The sequence below is a fragment of the Onychomys torridus genome, chromosome 3 (assembly GCF_903995425.1).
Source record: "Onychomys torridus chromosome 3, mOncTor1.1, whole genome shotgun sequence".
NCBI lineage: Eukaryota > Metazoa > Chordata > Mammalia > Rodentia > Cricetidae > Onychomys > Onychomys torridus.
Window position 1 is genome coordinate 1,663,603 of NC_050445.1, and position 25,526 is coordinate 1,689,128.

At 44.0% G+C, this 25,526-nt stretch overlaps 1 protein-coding gene and 1 non-coding gene across 2 annotated transcripts in view; one reads left to right on the forward strand and one right to left on the reverse strand.

Moving 5' to 3' along the window:
• The window catches only part of Rheb (Ras homolog, mTORC1 binding), a 46,604-nt gene extending 34,089 nt beyond the window's left edge, over positions 1 to 12,515 (reverse strand). Inside the window, exon 1 of the mRNA XM_036182410.1 lies at positions 12,096 to 12,515. Within this exon, the coding sequence (XP_036038303.1) occupies positions 12,096 to 12,147 (52 nt within the window). The 5' untranslated portion in view covers positions 12,148 to 12,515. The remainder of the gene's footprint in view (positions 1 to 12,095) is intronic.
• LOC118580921 lies at positions 8,563 to 8,670 on the forward strand. The gene has a single exon (XR_004944582.1). It is a non-coding gene; the product is annotated as a U6 spliceosomal RNA (small nuclear RNA).
• Positions 12,516 to 25,526: the final 13,011 nt, after the last annotated feature.

Genomic DNA, 25,526 nt, shown 5'->3' on the forward strand with positions numbered 1-25,526 from the left:
TTAGATTGGCTACTAGAAAAATCTGAATTATCTGTGCTGATACTTTATTGCTCTTGAGCAATGATGCCCTGTATTTACAGGCCTCAGGGAACGAGAGTACCCTATTTGTATAAACTTGGCTAAATTTATATAAATTAAGCTCCAGAAGATAGATAGTTCAGACGCCCTTGCTTGGCTGACACAGCAGTATGTCCACCTGGGCTCTGCAACTTCACTTGTCCCTGGTGTGACAAGGAAACAATCAACCCTAAAGTGAGAAGGGATGTTAAATTAAACCACTGGTTGACATTAAGGAATCAGGAGCAGAGAACATTAGTTCCCAGTATGGCCACTTGCCCCAGAACTACTGGGTCACTGCTAGGGTCTCTATAGCCAGAAGCTAGGCAGATGCAAAAATGAATCTTATCCAGTCTCTGGCCATGGTCCTGTCATCGGTTTTTTTCCTTTTAGCCAAAGGCAACATTGCCAGCTCATACTAGCAGCATACAGGTTATACTAACAGTCCCCCTCTGACACCACGCACTGGCTCACAACAACTCAGTCTTTCCAATTCTACTCCTGCCTGCCCCACCCTCTTCCCACAGTACAGGTTTTTTCTAGAGATGTAAAACAAATTATGGACCAGGGGTCAAATCTGACTCAGAATCTGTTTACTATTAGTACAGCCTATGAGTTAAAAGCAAGCATGCATGTTTTTCTATCTTTCAATGGCTGTGGAAGGATGGATGATGAGGATGAGGATGGGACATGATAACGACTAGTATTTTGTATCAGAAAATCAGATAAAATTCCAATTTCAAACCCATGATACAGTTCATTAGGACACAACTACAGTCAATGTACTGCCTTCCTCTGCTTTTACATTATAAGGGCAAAGGAGAATAGTTGCAATAGGAGGCATCTAGCCTGCAAAGCTTAAAATAACTCACTACCTGGCCTGCTGCAGAAAGTCAGACAATGCCTAGTAGAGATCATTATTATATTTGTTGCTTAAAAGCCTTCATTGACTTCCCACTGTTTCTAGGGAAAGTCTGTAACTTAACAGGTTCTATAAAGCACATTACTCTACCTTCCTTCCCACTCAGTTTGCTCATCTACGCCCTAGTGGACTAGTGGAACCACACTGTACTTTCATGAAAGACACTCCTCCACCCCTAGGCTCTGATTGTTTCTCTCAAGGATTTCCCTAGCCTAGTGAGTGCATACTAGTTACATGCTTGGTACACGGATAGAGAACACACTTAAACATTTAACCAACATTTGTTTGAGTAAATAGCACATGGCACTTTAAGCCCATAGACTACCCCTACAACCAACAGTGCAGTGTGTCCAGCTGTGGAGTGAATTAAGTCCTGATGGACAGTTGACAAAGCCTGGACTCTTCCCCCAGAAACATGTCCACAATTTCAGGGACAGCTCCCCAAAAGCCTCTACGGTAGGGTTGGCAATGTTCAACTGACACTGAAGACAGAGGAAAAAATTCTACCCATGGATCAGTTTGGCTGAATTAGCTCTCAGAGAAAACACATCCTATTAAGATTCCCGGAAAATCTTTCTCAACCTATATGCTTGGGTGATTTTTTTTTTTCCTAGAGTTTTCCTGTAATGTAAATTTTAGACTATGCTGGCAAATTGAATTTTGTGGGTCTTCTCTCTTTGGGAGCATTTTTAATGATGATTTGATTTGTATCTTTGCCCACCATGTAAATAGCAGCACTGGGCATTCCTATTCCAATCCAGGATCATAAGGACCAGAGCAGTTAGTTCTCTAAATCACACATTAGGAAACTCACAAGACCCACCTGCCTCTATCTCCAGAGTCCAAGATTAAAGGCATGTACCACCACACCTGGCACTGCTAGGTATATCTTAATTCAGTCACTTATAAAAAACTATGACCAACAAAGAGAACCTATAGTTTAATCTCTTTATAGTAGGTTTCATATGTGATTTAGATCTTGAAACCAGTCAGGGTGCTGGAGAGATGGTTCAGGGGTTAAGAGCACTTGCTGTTCTTCCAAAGATCCTGAATTCAATTCCCAGCAACCACATGGTGGCTCACAACCATCTATAATATAATCTGGTATCAGCAGTCAAGGTTGGGGCAGTTCTTTGCCCAGCAGGCCATTTGTGCCAAGAAGACAAACTTCCAAACGGAGTGTCTTAAAAACCCAACATTCTCTCAGGAGTAGATTGGTGCTGCAAGGGGCAATCGTGTCTCCTGTCAACAGAATTCTAAGTTATAAAAACATTTAAATGCCATATTCTCCAGGTCTATGAAGTGTTAGTTACCTACTCATCTGACATATGTTTCTGTACATTCGGAAAAACTAACGTAACTATAGATATGACAATCATGGGTGACTATTAATCTGTAATTCTATTTTTAAAGTTTTATTAATGAATTATTTTTATTTTATGTGCATTGGTATTTTTCCTGCATGTATGTCTGTAGGAGGGTGTTAGATCTCCTGGAAATGGAGTTACAGACAGTTGTGAGCCGCCATGTGGGTGCTGGGAATTGAACCCAGGTCCTCTGGAAGAGCAGTCAGTGCCATTAACCCCTGAGCCATCTCTCCAGCCCCAATCTGTAATTCTTATCTACCTAAATAACCTAAGGACTAAGGCTTCACATATCAAGATAAACAGTCTGTAAACAGATGTACAGTATAAGGACAATGGCCTCAAAATTGTGGCAATACACAAAATATCTTAAACAGAGGTAGAAATGTATAGTGCAATATGATAACAATATCCTTAATATGTATCAACATACAAAATATCCTAAACAGAGGTAGAACATACATACAGTATGATGAATATAATTTTACATTTATATCAACATACAAAATATTTCAAATAGGAGTAGAAACATGTGTACAATAGGACAATTAGTTTTGAATTTATATCAATATACAAGAATCCATATCAGTACAAATTATCTAAGGCTGATAATTTGCTAAATTAGTTTACTAGTAGATACAACAATCTACCTTAATATCCTATTCCTACTATTCTCCTTTTTTTCTTCTTTTTTTTTTTCCAGAGCTGTGGACCAAACCCAGGACCTTGTGCTTGCTAGGCAAGTGCTCTACCACTGAGCTAAATCTCCAATCCCCTTTTTTTCTGTTCTTAAAGAGAATCCTGAGTCTAAATTTTATTGTTCCACCCCCCCCCCCAAGCCTATAACAACTTATCTATAACCCTGAGAAAAATGAAACCTTTGGGAGAGGGAGCATTGTTTTCTTAAAATTGCTTCTTGCTATTTAGGGGGTAACGATATCTCTGTGGGGTCCTGTAAGAAAGATAAACGGTTATGTCTAAATAGAACTAGCTGTAATGTTTATAGCCAGTCTAAGAGAAATGGGTAAGGTTATCTGAGGTTCTGGCTAGAAGTGTAGTGTGATGGACCATCTCATCTTGGAACTGTCCTGAAGAGTTTGCAGTCCAAAGCTGATCACTGAGTGGTATTTTTAGGTTCAATTATGGACCGGGTAGAATCATTGTTGTTGTGGGGCCCCATCTTGCTTCTGGAGACTTCAGAGATTGTTACTGGCAAGACTTGTATTTCACTGTGGAAAACTTGGACACTATTAATATCAAAATGGAAAGATTGGATTTTAGGATAACACAAGGAAGGAGTCGCAGAAATCAACGAAAAGCATGGAAAGAAATAGAATCTTGACAACAATGGTCCCTAGATTATTGGTATACATGCATAGCAGTCACACATAAAATATAAGTAAATAAAGTTTAAAAAAACAGCCAAATAGGGGCTAACAAGACAGGGTTCAGCAGGTAAAGGTGCCCATGCCAAGCCAGTTGACCCTAGTTCCATCACTGTGACCCACGGGATGGAAGGAAAGAAACTGATTTCCTTAGGTTTTCCTTTGAACTCTATAAGCACACCATAGTAACTGCAGGTACACATACACACACACACACACACACACACACACACACACACACACTCTCCTGCTAGCCAGGTGATGGTGACACACGCCTTTAATCACAGCACTTGGGAGGCAGAGCCAGGCAGATCTCTGTGAGTTCGAAGCCAGCCTGGTCTACAGAGTGAGATCCAGGACAGTCACCAAAACTACACAGAGAAACCTTGTCTCACAAAAACCGAAAAGAAAAAGAAAAATCCTTCGGGCACTTTAGCAAGTGTCAAGAGTTAATGTGATACTTCATAATGCTTCTCATTCTCACAATCACGACCAAATTCAGTTTTCATTTAGTGAACTAGGTTAACAATCCACTTATGGACAATATTAGAAGTCAACAGTTCATTATTTTGGACCTTCAATTAAGAAAAACATTGTACATTAATGACTTCCTCGACCACAACAGGTAGAGGCAGCTGGTTTTCATTTTGCGATACAACTGCTATTTTTATTTACATAGCTCCCTCAACTTTCAGTGAGGCTTGTATTTATAAAAACCATGTTTTAGTATACCGACTGTATGCTGCCACTAGCATTTTATTTAATCGTTGGAAACTTCACTTTTACCAAGTACAAAGAAAACAATACATCCAAAAGTTTATCACAAGAGGCCAAGGAAGGTGTATACAGATTTCCTTTTGCAACTCACAGCTTATTACTCAGCACAAACGACTTTCCAAAGTTCCTTTGAGGCCCTGCAGCTTGTGCTTGCCTTCCCAACTTCATTTCTCACTCTCACTTCATTATGCTTTACCACCCCCAGCTTCCTTCCATCCTCACTCATGCCAAGATCTTTCTCGCCTCACTAAATCCTTCTTGGCTCTTACAATAAATACTAGGGAACCTCTCCTAGGTGGCTCTTACACATATCTTTGCCAAGTGTATGTACAATGCACCACTTTTGATTTAACCTTATATAAGGGAGGGTAGCAAGGTCCCAGCATACTACAGTCCCAAGCCATCAAAAGTGTGGTCTCGGGGTTGGGGATTTAGCTCAGTGGTAGAGTGCTTGCCTAGCAAGCACAAGGCCCTGGGTTCAATCCTCAGCTCTAAAAAAACAAAAAACAAAAACAAAAAAAAAACAACCACCAAACAAACAAACAAAAGTGTGGTCTCTGGACTTCTGGAACCATCTCCAGGATTCATAAAGGTGGAAACATCATCATGTCAGCCATTGCATTATTTTCACATTTGTACAAACGATGCAAATGCAGTGGTGATGCCTGTGTGGGCATCCCTCAGCAGGCACCAAGACAAAAGGTACAAACAAGTGGTGAATCACTTAAGTCTCTATCACCACATTCTCACAAAGGGAAAAGGGGCCACTTTCACTCACCAGTGTCCTGTGAGAACACAGTCAGTGACTAAGTTTACTGAGTCTTGCCCCTTGCACATCTTTTTGGTATTCTCCAAGAGGACCAAGAAGATGGCTCAAGAGGTAAAGATGTTGCTGAAGACTCATGAGAAAGTGGAAGGAGCTAAGAGACTCCTGAAAGTTGTCCTTTGACTCTGACACATGAGCCACGGCAGGTGCATCGCCACACACAGTAGTAGCAGTGGAAGTGGAAGTAGTAGTGGTAGTAGTAATAATAATAATAATAATTCTGCATAATGAAACCGTATCTGCATAAGCACTTCTGCTACACAGAGAACTAGGACTGTCCCCATGACAAGTATGGGGTAACTGAGAGACGTCTGCACCAGCCACTTTATCACGTCTTTACTCAGAAGAATGAAAACAATCATTAGTTCAAATTCAGCAGGTTTGGTTTTTTTAAGACATTAAGGAAACAAGATCTTAGCTGGGCACAACAGTAATTCATGTAATTTTGGTACTTGGAGGAGGAGTCAGGGAGGTTTACTCAAAGTTACAGGCTAGCCTGCACTGAGACCCTATTTCCCTACTGTCCTCCCACCCAGAAGGGTGGGAAAAGGAGTTCACCAAGTCAAGTAAAAACTGGTAGTGCAATGTCAAAATTCCACTGTTAAGGAAGAAACCAGAATTGTGAAAAGCCTTCCCAGGCCCCTTTTAGTAGTACTGAGAAGTAACATAGGGTCTAGAACATACAAGGCAGATGCTCTACCAATGTTCCTGCCTGTTTTCAGTTTGGAGTTACCAGGGCCAGCCTTAAACTTTGATCCTCCTCCCGTAGATTCCCAAGTAGCTGGGATTATGGGCCTGTACCATCAGTCCCAGCCTGGAAAAGTGTTAAAAAAAAAAAAAAAATGTCTATGTATATGGGTGTTTTGCCTGCACGAATACTTTTATATTACATGTGTATACTGCCCAAGGAGGCCATAAGAAGGCATTGAATCCCCTTGGAACTAGGGTTATAGCCTGTTGTGAGCTACATGTGGGTGCCGGGAGTCCCGGGTCGGTGTTCTGTTTTTTTCCCTTTGGTTTTTGAGACAGGATTTCTCTGTGTAGTTTTGGTGCCTGTACTGGATCTCACTCTGTAGACCAGGCTGGCCTCGAACTAAGAGATCCACCTGGCTTTGCCTCCTGAGTGCTGGGATTAAAGGCGTGCACCACCACCCAGCCCTGAGTCAGTGTTCTTAAGCACTGAGTCATCTCTCCAGACCCAGCTTTTAACAGCACTTTAATAGTTGAGATTTCTCTTCAGTTAGTGAAAGTATTAGCAAATGTAATTTTTAAAGTATCTGCATATTAACTGTAGCCACACATGGAAGACCTGTGTAACAGTGGACCAATGATCCAAGTTCCACAGCACAGTAGGGTACAAGGGCTACTTAAGAGTATAAAGCAGAACAATGTGGTTTACTGCAAAGGGAACAGGGCACACTCAACAATAAGACTGCAGACGGCACACAGTACCAACCTAAGACTAACCACTGACAGAAGCCAGTGAGATGGCTCAGGGTATAAAGATGCTTTCTGACAAACTTACCCCAGGATCCACACAGCAGAAAGAGAAAACCAACTTCCATAAGTTATACATCCTCTAGCCTCCAATGTATCCCATGTGCACGGTCTCAAAGAAATATCATAGTAAAAGACACTGTTGGCTACTACTTACAGAGGTGTAGTACATATCAAAGATATACTACCATCTCAAAGAGCTATTAAAAAAATCACCCCCTTTCAACTATTCATCTGCTAAAGGATGATTTTTCACCTCATACTGAATGAAATCAGGAGCAGATGAAAACCCACTGTTAAAAAAACAAAAGCAAAAACAAAAACAAAAAACCGTGTCTAAGATCTTTCATGGGGCTCAGTGGTTGAGAGCACTGGGTGCTCTTGCAGAGGACCCAAGTTCATTTCCAAGCACCCACACAGTATCTCATAATCATCTGAAAACTCTAGTCCCAAAGGACTGCCTTCTTCTTGTCTTAAAAACACCTGTATGCACAAATGTAAAACACTCATACACAAAATACATCTTTAAAAAAAAAAAGATGATTTCAAATCTGAAAAGTACCTTACCAAAACCTAGCTGATTTATGAGCAGAAATCGACAAATTAGTCCTACACACAAGTGGCTAAAAACAGGCAAAGCAATCTTGAAAAAACAAAGATTCCTATGTCGCTATTGACTATGACACCACAGTAATGAGGGAGACTGCGGGCTGATGTGAGGACAAGCAGAGCAGCTGAAGGAAGATCTCAAGACAAGTCCTGAAATCCATGCACATTCATTTTCCATTAAGGAATTCAATGAGGAACTAACAGGCTGAGACAAGTTGTACCCTTTGCTCACACCACACATATTAACCTCTAGCGGGTCCTATGAACCTACATGCAGGAGCTGAGTATAAAATGTTCAGACTGTCTACTGTTAGGTCCCTGGGTAGGACAACAAAAGTAAAAAGTGCAAAAGGAAACAGTTCAACTGGACCTCAAGCAAGGCCCTGGACTCAATTCTGAACACCAAGGGAAGAAAAGTGGAAACACAATTTCACCACCATAGGTGGAAGAATTGTTTATATATCATATATACTTTTGAAGCCTACTAAGGTGGCTAAAAGCCAAGCAAAGAGTGGGTAAGCATGGAGACAGATTCTGAGCCTCATACACTGTTGCTAGGAATGTAAAGAGGTTGAGGACAAGTTTGACAGTTCCTCAAAATGTCAAACAGGGATACCACATGTCCAAGCAATTTCATTCCTAAGGAACAACCAAGAGAAATGAAAACACTGGAATGTTTTACAGGAATGTTTATGACACCATTATTTGTAAGCCAAGAAATAGAAACAATTCATTTATCTAACAGGACAATGTGGTAAACTCACATTAATGGAATATTATTCAGCTACAAACAGGAGCATATATTGGTATATATGCAATATAGATGAAGCTTGGAATAGGCTAAATGAAAGAAGTCAGTCACAAAGTACCATATGTGTAGTATGCCATTTACATGAAATGTCCAGAGTAAATGAAAACAGAAGGCAAATTAGTGGTCGCCAGGGCTGAGTAGTGAGAACTGCTATGAGCACAGGATTTTTTGGTACACATGGACATTTAAAACATGGACATCAAAACTGGGTCCCCAGAACTCATGTGGTGGAAGGGAGAACAATCCCACAAGCTGTCCACTAACCTCCACGTGCCTGATGGAGCACGCTCTCCCAACAAAGTAATGAATAGTAAGTGCTCGCTTCAGCAGCACAGGTACTAAAACTGGAACCACACAGAGAAGATGAGCATGGCCCTGCACAAGGATGACACACACACATTTATGAAGTGTTCCATATTTTAAAAAGTTATAACATTTGGCCGTACAAAATCATATTCACAAGTGTGAGCTCTGCTTATTCTTTTATACAGAACAACAAATAGGACTGATGAAGCTTCACAAAAGTGGCCCCTAGCAGACACAGCACATGCTACTAAGCACATATTAATTTGACACACTGTTAGGTTTTGTACATGGCATGTAGTGTTTAAAACACAATTTCTTTTAAAAAAAAAAAAAAACAAAACAAAAACACGCACTAAAGTGTGTGTGTTTGCACAGAGCCCAGAGGAGAGATATTAAGTGTTCTACCTCTTCTCCATTTCCAGACAGAGTCTCTCACTAAAACTGGAGCTCCGTTTTTTAGATAGGCAAGTGGACAGCAAGCCCCAGCTAGCTATCCTCCTGTCTCGGTCCCCACAAGCACACTGCCTTGCCCAACTTTTTACATGGGTTCTAGGATTTGAACTCAGGTTCTCACAGTTGCACAGAAAACACCCTTCCTTGCTGAGTTATCTTCCCAGCCCTCACCACAATTTAACAGATTATGTCAGAAAAGGACAAGATAATAGAACAGAACAGAATCCAATACAACTGTGTTCTACTGGGAACTATCAAACGTTATGATACCTTTCCCTGTAAGAATCCAACAGCACCAGACACATTCTGACAAGGTAATTCATCTACTCTCAGTGAACTGCCATTCACCAAACCACAGTCACTTCATTTTATTTTATAAACTTCCACATTCCTGTGATCCCATCCCTAGGATTACACATGGCAAATAAGTTTTTGGAAAGATGGTCTAATGGCAAACCAGAGTACCAAACACTCTGGAAGATATTCCAGAGAAAGACTGCCAGATTGAAGACAGTTTACTTTGACAGTTTTGATTGGCTCCTCACTGTTAAGGACTCCTCAGCTGTAGGAGCAACAATGCACCATGAGGAAACTGCTACATATGCAACCACCAAAATGAACACAAAGGACCTCCCTAAAAGCTAGACTGGATTACAGGCGACACGGAGGTAACATGTCCTCAAAAACTTCCCTATTGCAAGCACCAGAAAAAGACTGCAGGAGACAAGCTGCACAAATTTCAATGTTTCAACTAATAAAAATTTGAAAGCCTAATAATAAAACAATCACATTTCAGTTTTTGCTGAAGGCAAACATAAAAGTTTGTGGCATGATTATGTAACAATGCCAAGCAGTCTAGTCAAGAGAACATTCTAAAAGGCATGGCTTCTAGACGAGCCTATTTCAATGCCTTATCATCAATCAATACAACTGCTTAGAAACACACACACACACACACACACACACACACACACACACACACACAATCTAGAAACACTGAAATTTCTATACTCTGGCACCAAACACATTTCTAAGTTCTGGGAAGTCTGAATGGTGGGCAATTCCCGGAAAAGAGGCTAGCAAGTGCAATCGTGCTGGCAAAAGGCCAATCTGACTCCTCTGCAAGAATTCAGAAACTACAAACTATTCCCGTTCATATGAAAGCAAACTAAAGTCAAATGCAACACTGAAAGTAACACAGCCTCTCCAAAGTATCTTTTACTTCAATTATTGCACTTGAAAACAACTCCTGAGACAAGGACAGGATATGGAAATAAGGCACACAGAGGACACTGAAAATAGGTCTACATTTCTGTGTTCCTCCGCAGGCTAGCACTGCTTAACAAACAGCAGTAAACGTTTGTGAAGAAAAGGCTAGTGGCACACCTATCCCAGCCCTGGTGTGGCTTTCACCGGAAGACCAGTCTGGGCTACAAAGTGAGAGGACAGGACCACCTCAGTTACATAAGACTGCCTGAAAGCAGAATGGCTTTCTATTGGACATAAGTTCTTTAGCAAAGGAGACAAAACACTACACCTATTTAAGCCCACTGCCATTCAAACACTTCAGGGGAGAATAAAATCCAGACCTTTAGAACATCCTCTTGGGTTGAAAACAGGTAGCCCAGCTACTTGTGACTTATGCCTTGCTCATTCTGGGTTGCTATCTTCAACGAGTTAGCACTCTGTATATTTATCTGATAAGAGGGTGCTCAATCAAGAGCCAGGTTATGTCACGGTCCCTTCTCCAAATTCCGAGGGAATTCAGAAAAAAGCAACAGTACGGCGATCCAGACAACCAACAATGTTAGATCAGGAGTTCCATCGTGGTGTTTAGAAAATGGTCTCAAAGACATGGAAACCTCAATTTTGCACGTGTTAACTCTAAGGCTGCAACGGTTAAGCAGCCACCTTCTCTTCCCCACCGCATTTAGTACTGTCCCGTGCAGGAGTTAGTTACCTTTCCACTCTAGGCACCCCCATCTCACAGTCTCTGATCTTCCACTCCCTCCCTAGGGGTTCTCTCCACCTCGGAAGAGAGAGATGGTGAAAGGGTGAGTAAGCAGGCCGAGACTTATCCTGGTCAAAGAGCACAGACCCTGGCACCAGAGGCGGAAAGCAGAGGCGAGAAAGCAGAATGGAAAGCCTAACGTTAGGGGAGTCCGTCCAGTGGGGAAGGCTTTCCTACGGCAGTTACTCCAACCTACCCCACCTCCCGCTTCACCACTCCTCGGCGGTCCGACCCTCTGTGCCAAGTGCGTTTTCTGGAGACAGTTACATCTGTCAAACAGTAATAAAGATGTACATGGTATTCCCAGGTTCCGGTCGGTCGAAGACAATAAAGCCTCACCCTGCAGCACTGTTAAGTTCGAATGCCCTGTTTTCACACGACGGACTGAACACTACTCGTCTCGACACCGTGATCACTCCCCACCCCGCCCAGGCCCACCTCTATCCGGCAAAAAAGGTGACTGCCAGGAGCAACTTCAAATGTATGTCAAGCGCTTGGTGGTGGTGGTGGGGAAACAAAAGGACTTCTGAATTACTTTAACAGCCTGGTTCCGAGCGCCTGGCCTTGTTTTCTCCCCAAAGAAAAATGGGACACTGAGAGTTCCGAGAGGTCTTTTCTCGCCTTTCCTACGCTGGCCGCCAGCAGCTCCCCAGCGGGCTGCTGAGGGGCTCAGGATAGCTTTCCTCGAGGCGCAAACTTGCCCTCGGTGGCCAAACGTCTTGGAAGTTTCCCCGTTTTCTTTAAAAGGTCTAAGTTCTCTACGGGTGAAGGACGCAAGGAGCCGTTTCCTTTGTTGAAATGCCCGAGATTAGTTGAATTGGGGGAGCAGGTGGGCGAAGACTGCTCAGAGAAGGCGGGACAGACGCGGGGACCCGACGAGGCTGCTCCGGGCTGCCTCGAGGCCTGCGGCCCCCGCCACCTGTCCGCCGCGCCTGGGGACGGGGGAAGGCGCCGCCACCTCCACTCAAAATGGAGGTTATGAAACGCGCGCCGCCCGCCCGCCCGCCCGCCCGCCACATGGCCGGGCCGCGTCCTGAGGTTCAGACCCCGGCACCGCAGGGGCAGCCAGCCACTCACCCACAGACCGGTAGCCCAGGATGGCGATCTTCCGGGACTTGGACTGCGGCATCTTGGCGGCCTGCTCAGCCCCGGCCCAACCACATCAACCGCGGCGGCGGCGGCGGCTCCTCCGGCTCAGACTATCGGCGGCGGGTGCGCCGGGGGACCGCGGCATACAGAGTGCGGCGGCGGGCGCGGCTGCCTCTCGCTGGCTCGTCTCTAGCTCGTTCAACCGCCCGGAACCGACCGCGCGGGCCCTCCCCCCACAACACACCCACGTGACCGCGCGCGGCCGCGTCAGCGCCGCCTCCCGCCGCCGCCTCCCGGCCCGGAACGCGCGGGGGTGCGTCGGGGGATCGTTTTACTTTAAAGGGAAAAAGCGGAGACGCCCCAAGGCCCCCGGAAAAGTCACGACTGAAACTCGCTGCGTCATGACCCGCCCACCTACTTCCGCCGCTTTTTAATTACGACAGTCCTGCCCGAGCTCTGACTGGACGGCTCCCAGACAGCCGCGCAATGACGCAATGGAAACTCCGTCTACCATTGGGAATTAAGAGGGGGCGGAGCCAAGGAGAGGCGCTGCTCAGCCGGGAGCTAAAAATATAATTTGGCGGCGTTTGCGCCGCTGAGCGCCTGCGTGGTTCAAGAGCGTGGCTCTACCGGCGGGTGGGTGGGTGGGCGGGCAGGCAGCTCCTCAATGATTGGCTGATGTGGGGCGTGGGGGCGGGACCAACGGCGAGAAGTGCGGTGATTGGTGAAGTGCTGAGCCGTTGGCCGACTTGCTTTTGCTAGCCCTTAAATGGCTCGGGGCGCGTGGCCCTAGGCTGTGCGTTGGCTGGCACCTCTCGATTCTTGTTTATTCTTTAAATTGCCGTCCTGCTATGTTAGCGTTAGTCTGGGCTCAATGTGGGTGGTGACTAAGCTTTATTCGTGGCTGAGGGATTGTGGGAAGAATGGAATCTATGCAGATTCCAAATGTCAGAAATTCCATTAAAAGCAGGGCGAGCTGGCCAGTGTGGACCCAGGCGACACGCGGGGCGCACCTCGCGTGGAAAGACGCACGCGTGGGAGCCCTGTTGCCAGATCAGCTCGTCTTTTACAATGAACACTCAGAGGTTATTTCTGGAGAGGCGTGAAAGTCAGCCATTGTCAAGAAGGCTGAGGGAAAGCCGGAGACTTCGCTGTCTAGTGTGGGCGGACCAACGCCTGAAAAGGGAAGGCTGGCATATTTTTGACAAAAGGCGTACTGGCAGAGAGCTCCTTGTCTCCGGAGAACTACCGAAGAGGAGTTGGGACATTCTCGTGCTAAAAAGCAGGAAAGAAAGACAATCCCTAGACCTAGTTCATGGAAGCCCAAGTTGAAAGCTTGGCCTGGAAATGAAGATACCAAGAGAGAACAGCACGTTTGTCAACCTTCATGATATTTTTAGGGTCGCATGTAGTCCACCTGTAATTCTTAGGGATCCACCTGCCTCTGCCTCCCAAATGCTGGGATTAAAGGCTGCCCCACCACCTTGAGCTTCTGATTCTCCTCTCTTTACTCAAGTGCTAGGATTACAGGCTACTAAACCATGTTTATTTGGTGCTAGGGATTGAACCCCGGATGTACATTAGGCAAGTATGCAGATGACTGAGCTACATCTGGTTCTCCCAGCACTATTTTAAGTATTTTAAAACAGATTCAAGCCGGGCAGTGGTGGTGCACACCTTTAATCCCAGCACTTGGGAGGCAGAGCCAGGAGAATCTCTGTGAGTTCGAGTCCACTTTGATCTACAAAGTGAGATCCAGGACAGGCTCCAGAGCTACACAGAGAAACCCTGTCTCAAAAAACCAACAAACCAACCAACCAGACAAACAAACAAACAAACAAACAGATTCAGGTAAATGTATGATATCAGATGCCCTGATCCACCAGTATTCTTGAGCCCGTAGCACTAAATTCCTTGGTGAATGTATTATCATTTAGGGTTACTTTAGAAAAAGTGTCCAGCAAGATGACTCAGCCAGTAAAGGCACTTGCTGTGTGAGCCTCACAACCTGACTTTGATTCATGGATCCCAAGGTGGAAAAAGAACTGACTCCTAAGAGTTATCCTTTGACTTTTACATCTATTCTACTTTATGCACACATCTGCACACATCATCACCATCATCATCATAAAATAAACAGAACACAATACAAAGGACATGCTATGAATAGTGAGGGTCTGTATATGAATTGTGTGTTTTTATTTGTACCTATATGCTATTGTATTGTGTTCTGAGATCTGCTAAAAAAAAACTTCCTTTGAGTTCCCACAAAAAATTTAAAAATACTGCTTTAGCCTAGGAATATTAGTAATCTGATCAAGAAGCAACTGTAAAGTCCAAGAATTTTCTAGTTGCTGTCTTTTTTGTTTGTTTGTTTTGTTTTTCAAGACAGGGTTTCTCTGTGTAGTTTTGGTACCTGTCAAGGAGCTCACTCTGTAGACTAGGCTGGCTTCGAACTCACAGAGCTCCGACTGGTTCTGCCTCCTAAGCACTGGGATTAAAGGTGTGCACCACCACCCCCTGGTTCTAGTTGCTGTCTTAAAGCTCTTTGAGGTCAGACTCCAGAACTCAGAAGATTCTGTTATTCCAGAGCAGATTGAATTCACTTTCAAATATGGCTCAGGGACCTGGGCTGTAGTAGCGCATGCCTTTAATACCCATTCAGAGAGGCAGGCACAACCTGTCTCAAACAAACAAACAAAAGAATATGTATGAAATTTTTCTTATGGGAAATTTTTACCTTAATTGAAGTAGACATCTAAGAGTTTAACTGTTTTGTTTTAAATATTTGATGAGAAAGAATGGAGATAAATTAGACTCATCATAATCTTGGCAAAAGTCAAATCAGACTAACTTGTTCTGTCTCACAGAAGGTGTTCAAAATCAAACAGTGCAGATCTGGGGAAATATGCCAAGCCATTAATGTGGGCAGGTTGTTGAAATCAGAGGGCCAGCTCTTACACCTGTGGACAGAGAAGGCCCTTCTCAGCAGAGAAATGGTCCTGTCTTCAGGATGAGTGTCATCTTGGGGAAGGCAAGTCCTCTGACTTTTACTGGGAAGAAAATCTTGCCCTCGCTGAGCAAGGGCTCAACCCCATGTACTTTCTGAGACATGGAATTCATGGGCTGCTAGAGATGGGAAAACGAAGTGGGCCAGTTCCAAATCCTTGGAGGAAGCCATGTGTGACAGAGAACACTGACTTGGCAAGAAGCTGGGAGCGTGTGTCTTGGCTCTGCCGCCGCTTCTCTTTTCATCGTGCTTTGCCTTGTGTTCTCCCCCAAAATGGCCTGTGGAAGTTCAGTTCCCATCAGAACACTCTTAGTTGGAATAGGGCCTCTGCAGGCATAATTCGTTAAAATGAAGTCGTACTGTGGTGACTCCCAAGCCAGCATGAGAAGAGAGGGGACACAGGCATGAGGGAAGATGGTCAGTGTGACAGAGACTGAGTGTTCCTGGGATTGTGTGAAGCTGTAAGAGGTGAGGGAATGCACTCCTCGTGACCCTTCTGAGAGAATGTTTCCGCCAAAACCAAGCTTTTATACTGTGACCCTCTAGAATCTTGAGAAGAAATTTCCATTGTTTTAAGTAACCTAATGGGCAATATTTTGTCACTGTAACCACCAAGAAATACATCAACTCTTCTCAGATTGCCAGCAATTTTATTCTAAGTTTGAATGTGGTTTCCAGGGGCTGTACATAAAGTTTGTCTCTCCACAGTCTAAAGCTTCTAGCTTTCACCAACAAAAGGCTGCCAACACACACAGAGCCAGGCTATAGGGTTGTTGGCTCAGTGGCTGGTAAGCTGACTGGAGCAGAAGGCATAGGGCTCACTCCTAAGAACCTGGGAGATGTTCAGGAGAACCCAGGAGGCTGACTCCTTGCAATAAAACAGGTGATGACTTGTGGTCCAGTGTGGATTCTATATGTCCTTCAAACGTGCCTTAGATGTAGAATTTAGTAACAGTTCTTCATAAGCCACTGAAAGATATAAATAACATTTGAGGTGCATAGTGAACACCGGCTCAGCTTATGTAAAGGGCTAGCTCAATATTGAATTTCATCCAAGCCATTAGGCTGCAGGGAACCTCTGTGGGGGTGTAAGAAAGAAGAATGGGACCGTTTTTTTTTTTGTTTGTTTGTTTGTTTTTTCACATAGAATAATTGATCTTTGTTAGTATGTAATATATGGATTTGTCATGATTCCCTTACTTGGTCTGTGTGACAGTGGCATGTCATGAGACAGGTACTGAGGTGCCACATCTGGGAAGTCATGGCAATCCCTTCACTGTTGAGTGCTCAGAATGTTGGGTGTTGCCTTTTTCCCCATCTTGTGCTTGCTTAACTGTCAACACAATGGAGGCCAGCCTTGACCACCTGGCTAGGTGGTCATTGTCCATGCTTTACAGCACATGTGTTTCTCTCCTGTCAGTCTGTACTCTTTGGAAGGGAGCCCCTGTGCTCAGCCCCTTTTAAGGGGTGGGAAGAGATGTGTGATGTCATTTCCCTTGGCCTGAGAATTTCCTTTAGCATTCCTTGTACTCTCCTGGACACAAACTCTCTATCTGAAAATGTCTTTATTTTATTTCTTTGACTTTTAGAAGGTTATAGATTAACATATAGTCTATGAAATGGCACAGGAAGACCTTGTGTGCCATTATGTAACATATCGCATAAGTATAGATAGTATTAAGATTGAATCTCTTATGTCATATTTAGAATTCACCAGCCTTACAGTCATGAGTGTGTGTCTGTGTGTCTGTGTGTCTATGAACATGCTTCTTTCAGTCTTACTACAGGTGTAGATCCATATAATTGAAACCTCAGTCCAGATATCTAGAGTTATGTCACCACAGAACCTTCCCTTGTCTTATCCTTCTATTTCTTCTTCAGGAGCTCTTCTCAGGGCTGGAGAGATGGCACCATGACTAATAGTGAGCATGCCCAGAGATCTTGAAGGGCCTGCTGGTCAGTCCTCCAGAAACAACTCACATAATCGGTGAACTTGGCTTCCACACTGGGAAGTGAACCACCTTTTCCATGCTTTGCATCTTTGTTTTAATGACTTCTGCAGAGCAGGGACCTTTGGTGTTTTAGGAGTTGCCCCCTCTTTTTTGAAGTATTCTTGATCCTTTGACCCCAGAGTTGATGGTTCTAAGTCTTTTCCATTCTGCTTTGATTTTTTTGTGTGTGTGTGTATTTTTAGCTGGATAGTTCCTCACTGGAGTTTTAAGATCTCTGGCAGCAGAGGAAGTCTCTTTAAGAAAATAATTTAAGCCGGCACTCGGGAGGCAGACCCAGGTGGATCTCTGTGAGTTTGAGGCCAGCCTGGTCTATAGAGTGAAATCCAGGACAGGCACCAAAACTACACAGAGAAACCCTGTCTCTAAAAACAAAAACAAAACAAAACAAAATAATTTAAACACTGTGAAAGATTCTGTCTTATTCCATGGCTGTCTGTTTATACTATGAAGTGGGAACTTTACCTCCATGTTTACCAAATGTTGACCAAGGTTCCACAACCAAGAATTTGCTATCTAAACGCCTGTTTAGTTTTCAAGGATGGAATCCCACCCTTCACTTGGTCTTAAGTATGCACGGAATCTTCTTAGGACAGGACATAGTGAGAGCAGTGGTCATCTATGAAAATGGTGGGGAGACACAAAGAGACACGTAAGATAAACTCAGTGGAGGAAGGGACAAGACACAAAGCATCCAAATGGAAAGCAGCAAGTAAAAACTACATGATGCCTCTGAGGATGGAATGAACAAAGGGGCAAAATGCAGGAGATTAGTAAGGTTGCCAGATTAAAAATCAGTTATGTTCCTATGTGCCAGTAAGTAATCAAAATGTTTTCAAATTTAACTCTCATTCATTATCATCAAAATATTAAATACTTGGAAATAAAAAAGTGTGTGTGTGTGTGTGTGTGTGTATACACATACATATACAGTGAGAAGTACTACATAGTGCTAAAGAAGATGAAACAAATAGATGATTTCTGCGTTTATGAATAAGAAGATTCAGAGGTGGTGGCGCATGCCTTTAATCCCAGCACTCAGGCAGAGGCAAGCAGATCTCTGTCTGTGTGGTGGCCTCTGGTGGGCTTACCTTGCAACATTCTGGAAGCCCCAGCAAGATCCCCAGAGACTGAGCTGCTGGGACACTGGGGGTCTTGGGTTCCCTCTGGAACAACAGTGTGGAAAACAGGCAGTTACTATGGGGTGCGCACCCTGAGATGTTCCAGGGCGCCATGAACTTCTTCTGCCTCTGGTTCTACTGCCCCAGAGGCTCCACATGCCTTCCCCCAACATGGGAAACTATGGAAAGTTGCCTGAATCTGTCACCTTCAGAAGTAAGTCTGTTGTGGCACCTTCTGAGAAGGACACTTAGGAAAGCCCTAATTCTGGTGTCTGGAATCCATGTGAGATGTCACTGGAACTCTTGGTTTAAGTCTGGGTGGCGGTCACCTCTGCTTGTCTTTGTTGTTTGCCTGTGGATCTTTCTATGTGTTTCTGTCAGTTCTGTTGGTTGGGAAAACAGATCTAAAATGGGAATGGGAGCAGGCAGTCCCAAGACACCACATGAAGTGTTAAAACACCTCAAGGAGAGTTTTGTGGACAAGGACAGATACAATGTCTGTTTCTCAACCCTGAAAACTTCGGACCTTCTGTGAAATCTTTTGGCCCTCTTCTGGAGTGGCGTGGCCCAGTAATGGATCTCTGGACTCCTAGATGATCCAGGCTGTCTGGAACGTAGTAACCAAAGGCTCCTGCTACCCCAATCAGTTTTCCTATATTGACCAATGGCCTTTTCTAGTTCAAGACCCAATTCCATGGCTTAAACTTGTGCGTTCTTGTTGGGAACCCAAATCGTCTTGGTTCAGCCAGGTTATCCAAAGAAACCCAAGTCTCTTCCTGTTCTCTCAGCCCCTCTGGTATCAACCCTTGTTCTCCTGGTCCCCTTGGTTAACTACGCTATACTTCTGGTCCTCGCTGGACCATTAATACTTTGGTTTCTAGCCCTTACTGTTGGACCTTGTTTGCTCAACAAAACAGAGTGAATTCTGTGAAACTGTTAGTGCTTAGGGGACAATGTAACTTCCTGCCCCACGATGAAAACACAACTTGACTCATGCCCATAGAACCAGTAGGGACCCTAACAGGCTCCAGACCTAGTACAACTGGCACCATGTTAGAGGCACCATTACAACTTTAAAACCTAGCATGTAGGCTCTAACACCCACCAAAAGAGGAACAAAGACCTAGTCCATAGTTCCCAGAAGGTCCTTGGGTTAGAAGTCCCTATATGGACTAATCTTACTTTTTGGCTTCTGTAGTTCCACTTCTTGCTAACTGACGTGTGACAACCAAGATCTCCAAAGTATATAAAGAACTCAAGAAACTAGACATCAAAATACTGAACAATCCAATTAAAAAATGGGCTAAAGCGCTAAACAGAGAATTCTCAAAAGAAGAATCACAAATGGCTGAAAGACATTTAAAGAAATGCTCAACATCCTTAATTATCAGAGAAATGCAAATCAAAACGACTCTGAGATACCACCTTACACCTGTCAGAATGGCTATGATAAAAACACTAATGACAGTCAATGTTGGAGAGGATGCGGAGCAAAGGGAACACTCCTCCACTGTTGGTGGAATGCAAACTTGTACAACCACTGTGGAAGTCAGTATGGCAGTTTTTCAGAAAATTTGGAATCCATCTACCTCAAGACCCAGCTATACCACTCTTGGGCATATACCCAAGAAATGCTCACTCATACCACAACAATACATGCTCAACTATGTTCATAGCAGCACTATTTGTAATAGCCAGAACCTGGAAACAACCTAGTTGCCTGTCAACTGAAGAATGGATTAAGAAAATGTGGTACATATACACAATATACTCAGCAGAGAAAAACAATGACAGCATGAAATTTGCAGGCAAATGGCTAGAACTAAAAAAAACCCACCTTGAGTGAGGTAACCTAAACCCAAAAGGACAAACATGGTATGTACTCACTCATAAGTGGATTCTAGATATAAAGCAAAGAACAATCAGACTACCACCCACAGAATCAGGGAGGCTATATAGCAGGAGGGACCCTAGGATGACTGTGGCTTATAATAAGTTTTGGTTTTACTCAATTACTGGACAAGCCTCAACGAAACATTTCACAATTAGGATTATATGATATCAAGCTGATAATAGAAAAATAAATTTAAAAAGTGGAAAAAAGAAAATGTATAGTTGAGAAATACAGATTAATAGTTAATCGTCTATGATAATCAAACTTGTAGTCATGTTAAGTTTTCTAGGTATACATAGATATAAGTCAATTAAGTAGGTAATCTTCAAACACTTCAAAGACCTTTTTAAAATGTTTTAAAAACTGAGACATGCCCCTAGCAGCACTGATTTACTTCAAAGAGGAAGATGGGCATCAAAGACACTCCATATGGAGTTTATCTTCTTCTTGGCAAAAATAGCCATCTGGGCAAGAAACTGTTCTTGCCTGGACTGCTTGAAAAAATGTTGTATAAACTGGAATGCAGGACCCATAGGAAAATGACCACTGAATCTGTAAAAACAAGACAAAATGGACCTTCAGGTTTCTGCTTTGCAGAGGAAACTGCCAAACATTGTACAGGACACAGAGGGAAAAAAGTGACTGAGAGACTAGACCTATGGGCTGAAGATGGATGCCCCAACATTGAAAAGAACTTTGGATGACTGTCCAGGCAGCCAGCTATCTCTGTCATTTTAGATTTTTGGAAGTTGCTTACAATGTTCTTCCTGCTTACTTAGGTAATACTATATCCTTCTGAGGTCTTTGATATAGTTGAAGACTAGATAATTATAATTATGGTTTTCCTTGGTTATGATAAGAGATAAGGTAGATAGGATAGATAGGATATTTTCTTTGATTTTGCCAAATACAAATAGACTAGATATTATAACTGTAATTCTTGCTTGATTACTGTTTTGTTATATGTAATTTTTTTAATTAATTAATTTATTATGTACACAGAAGAGGGTGCTAGATCTCATTACAGATGGTTGTGAGCCACCATGTGGGTGCTGGGAATTGAACTCAGGACCTTTGAAGGAGCAGTCAGCACTCTTAACCTCTGAGCCATCTCTCCAGCCCTGTTATATGTAATTTTACTATGTTAAAGTTAAACCCTTCCTTTTTGATTAGACAGAAAAGGGGAGGTGCTGAGGGATGTTCTGTATGCTGTGAATGTGTTGCTCTGATTGGTTGATAAATAAAAAGCTGATCGGCCAGTAGCCAGGAAGAAAGTATAGGCAGGAAACAGACAAGAAGAATTCTGGGAAGTGGAAGGCTGAGTCAATAGACACCAGCCCTTCGTCCAGGGAGCAGTATGTAATGACACACAGGTAAAGCCACAGAACACGTAGCAACATATAGCTTAACAGAAATGGGCTGAGTTTAAGTGTAGGAGCTAGCTAGTGATAGGCCTTGGTATAGCCAAGCAGTTTTAATTAATATAAGCTTCTGAGTGATTATTTTATAAGTGGCTGCAAGGTCTGCAGGGCTGGGCAGGACCGGAGAAAACTTCAGCTACAATTATCAGCATTAATTTTTTCATTCTTTAAAAGTTACTGAGAATTCCATATATTTGATCATATCTATTTGTCACTTCCTTCCCAGCTCTCAGACCTCTCTTCCACTGTTCCCCTCCCAACTCTGGGTCCTCTTTTTACATTCCACCAAATCCACTAAGTACTGCTCACATGTGCGTGGGTATGGGGTCATCTTCTGGAACATAGGCAAGCATCCAGAGATCACACCCTGAAGGAAGCTGCCTCTGCCCCAGTCATCTTCAACTGCACATAGCTTCTCCGCTTGGAGTGGAACTTCTGGAGCCCTCCCCTAGCTGTACTGGAATGTTGACTGGCTTGATCTCTTGCCAGTCCTTTTTTTTTTTTATGTTTAGATCACGGGGACCCCCAAAAGATCACTACAGAGACCAAATCCCATATGTAAAAGCAAAGAGCCTTTATTTTCAAGCTCTGAGCTTGGTCTAACGCAGCAGTGAGAGGAGAGAGCCCTGAGCCCAGGTGGGCTGGGGTTTTTGTCATAGCAGGGGTTGGGGTGAGGGGATTTCCAGGGTTCAGGACTCTGATTGGCTGACATTTGTCTAGGGATATCAATAAAACAAAAATAGGTGTGAGCTAGACACTAGGACATCTGGCCATCTTATCTAGCCTTACTTAATGGTTGGAATGTTTGGTATGGTACTTCCCCTTAGATGTAGGCCCTCCCTGGGTGGGGTCAGCTTTTACTGGGTCCGGGTGTTGCCTCTCAGTAAGCCTGTCACAGAAGCTGTGTATGGGCCTCTATGCCTGTCATGGCAACTGTGTGGTCAAACTGTTTTGGGCCCCCACAATTTTTATTTATGTTTTTTTTTTTAGGTATGAGTGCTTTGTCTGTATGTATCCCTACAGGCCAGAAGAGGGCATCAGAGCCCATTACAGATGGTTGTGAGCCACCATGTAGTTGCTGGGAATTGAACTCAGGGCCTCTGGAAGAGCAGCTGGTGCTTTTAACCACTGAGCTTTCTCTCCAGCCCGTCCTGTGCCAGTCTTGAGCAGAAAACCACAGCTGTTGTGAGTTCATGTGTGAAGCATCCTGTCATATCCAGAAGACCCGTCCAGCTGTCCTTGCCAGCCTTTGGCTCTAACAATCCTTCCCCCTCCACGATGTTCTTCCCTGAGCCTTGGGGAAGAAGAGGTATGTCAATGTGTCTCGTTTGGGATTTAACTGCTATATACTTAAAAGGAGCTTGAACACATATATTTATTTTCAATGTCTTGAGGTGCTGGGGCTGTGGTTCATTTGGTAGAGTGCTTGCCTTCACATGCATGAAGCCCCAGGGTCTATCCCCAGCACCATATAAATCAAGGGTGGGAGAAGCAGGGAGATCAGAAATTTATTATCCTCTGCTACATATTGTTTGGGGCTAGCCTGGGACACATGAGACCTTGTCTTGAAAAGGTCTTCAATACTTTTGATTTGCTTCCAGCTAAATTAGCGAGGGACTAGAAGTAAGTAAATTGTTTTTTAAAAAAATGGGTGCCAAATGTGACTCTTTCTGAAAAGCAGTGACTTCACATAAAAGTCACATAAAGGTGAGGTGTACTGTAGCTTTCAGTGTAGTTATATGGTCATGAAAACAAATACAGCCCCGCATGGTCAGGCTCATTCTAATCCCAGAACCCAGGAGGCTGAGGAAGGAGGATCCTATGTTCTGATCCAGCCTGGGTCACACAGTAAAAACCTTATCCCAAACAAAATAAAACAACAAACAAAAAAACATATACACAAAAATAAACAACCAACCCAAACCAAAACAATTCCCCCAAACAAGCAAATACAATTTAACGTCTGTTAAGATTAAACATATCCTCGCTTTATACATTGAAATCTAATTCCTGTGGGATAGTACTTGAAGGTGGGACCTTTGGGAAGTAATCAGATCCTAAGGATGGATCCCTGGTAAATGAGATTAGTGCCCTTATAATGGGGGCGGGGGCTTTCTGTCTTTCACTCATGTAAGGCTAAAAGAAGTTGGCCATCTGTACCTGGATCAGGGAGCTCACCAGAACCAACAATGCTGTACCCTGACCTTGCATGTTTAGAAAAGACCGTATCTCAGCTGGGTGTGAGTGTGGTGGTGCACTGAGTTCCATCAACCAGAGCTGCATAGTGAGACCCTGTCAGAGAGAGAGAGAGAGAGAGAGAGCATATTTCTCCAGATTTCTGTTTTAAGTCATCGAATCCATGCTTCTTCCTTATAGCTATCGGTGTCTGAAGTTGGTACCTCTGGGCTGGCTCCTTATTGAGAGTGTATAGTTACTTTTTGTTGCTGTGACAAAAAAACTATAATCAAATGCAACTTAAGGAAGAAAGGATTTCTTTTGGCCTCTGATTCTGGAGGTGTGGAGGCCACCATGACAGGGAGTGCACAGTGGTAGAAAGAGGAAGCTGGGTGATCACATTTTCACCTACACACGGGAAACAGCAAGGGAGCAGTAAGTAGGGTGAGGCTATAAATCCTCAAAATCCACCCCCAGGGAAATACGCCCTCCAGGTAGAAGGTTACACCTCCCTTAGGTTCTATGATGTCTCCAGAGGGGACCACAAGCTGGGCCCCCAAGCATTCAAATGCATAAGCCCATGGGAGGTATTTCTCACTGAAACCACAACAGATGGTGTGAGGCTTCTGGCCTTTCCCTGCTCTCCTTTCAGCTCAGCATGAGCTTGACATTTAGCAGAGTGACAAGTAGCAACAGTCCCTGGAAAAACAACAAGCTGCGGGCAAAGCAGCCTGAACGCCATTGTCTTCTGACTCCACAGGAAAGACTTTGTTAGCCAGGTGAGGTAGCTCACGCTTTGATCCCAGCACTTGGAGGCTGAGGCAGGAGGATTGCTTCTCACGCAAGGGCAGCTTTAGCTATCTAGCGAGTTCTAGGCTAGCCAGTGGAGGCTTTTATTTACTACAAGGATAAAACACAATCCCTTGGTCGGAGACTCTTAATCGTTATGCAAATTGACTGGTAAGCCAGTTTTACAGCGCAAACAGCGTGGCTTCAGTGTAGGACAAGAACTCCTGAGTTTGAGCCCCTGCTTCTGGGGGCCAACGCGACGGCTCAATGGGTGCAGGGGCTTGTAGTGCAAGCTTGATGAGTTTGATTCCTGGAACCCACAGAGGACAGAGAGAGCTGATCCCTGAAAGTTGTCCTCTGAGACACACGCGCGTGCACACACACACGCACACACACACTAACAGTAATAATAACGGGAAAAAAATTAAGTTCCTGCTTGGTCACTGAAAATCTGTACGTCTTGCACGAGGTACTTTGATTTTCTGCGTCTCTAAGGCTGCTGTGAGGAGGCCTGGGAGATATTACCACACTTTCTGTCTCTCTTGCTCCTTCTTCTCTTTCTGCCTTCTGAATTAAATGCTGGCTGTGGCCTCCAAGTGACATACAGCATACAATACGTGCCAAAGATGGAGTTTCTTCTCAGCTTTCCCTTCAAGCTGTCCTGCGCGTTTCCTTTCCTCTGGACCCTTTTATTTATTCTTCAAGGTGGCTTCTGCTAAAGCTTTCACTCCTAGGTAAGGACCAACTTTCCTTTGATGGCACCGGGGAAGGGCCTCAGTCTTCCAAAATGAAAGCAAACCACACCAAAATCACAAGAGAAGTCTCCGATGTTCCCCTGAATTAAATGCTGTCCTAGCCAGAACCTCCAAAGCTTGACCTTGAGGGAGGAGGCTCAGGAGAAGAGAGAACTAACTATAGTAGTTAAGAGCCGAGAGAAGAACAGCCAGCTGGAAGGGACGCAGTGACAACCGTCAGAGCTGCTCTTGGCTGCAGGAAGAAA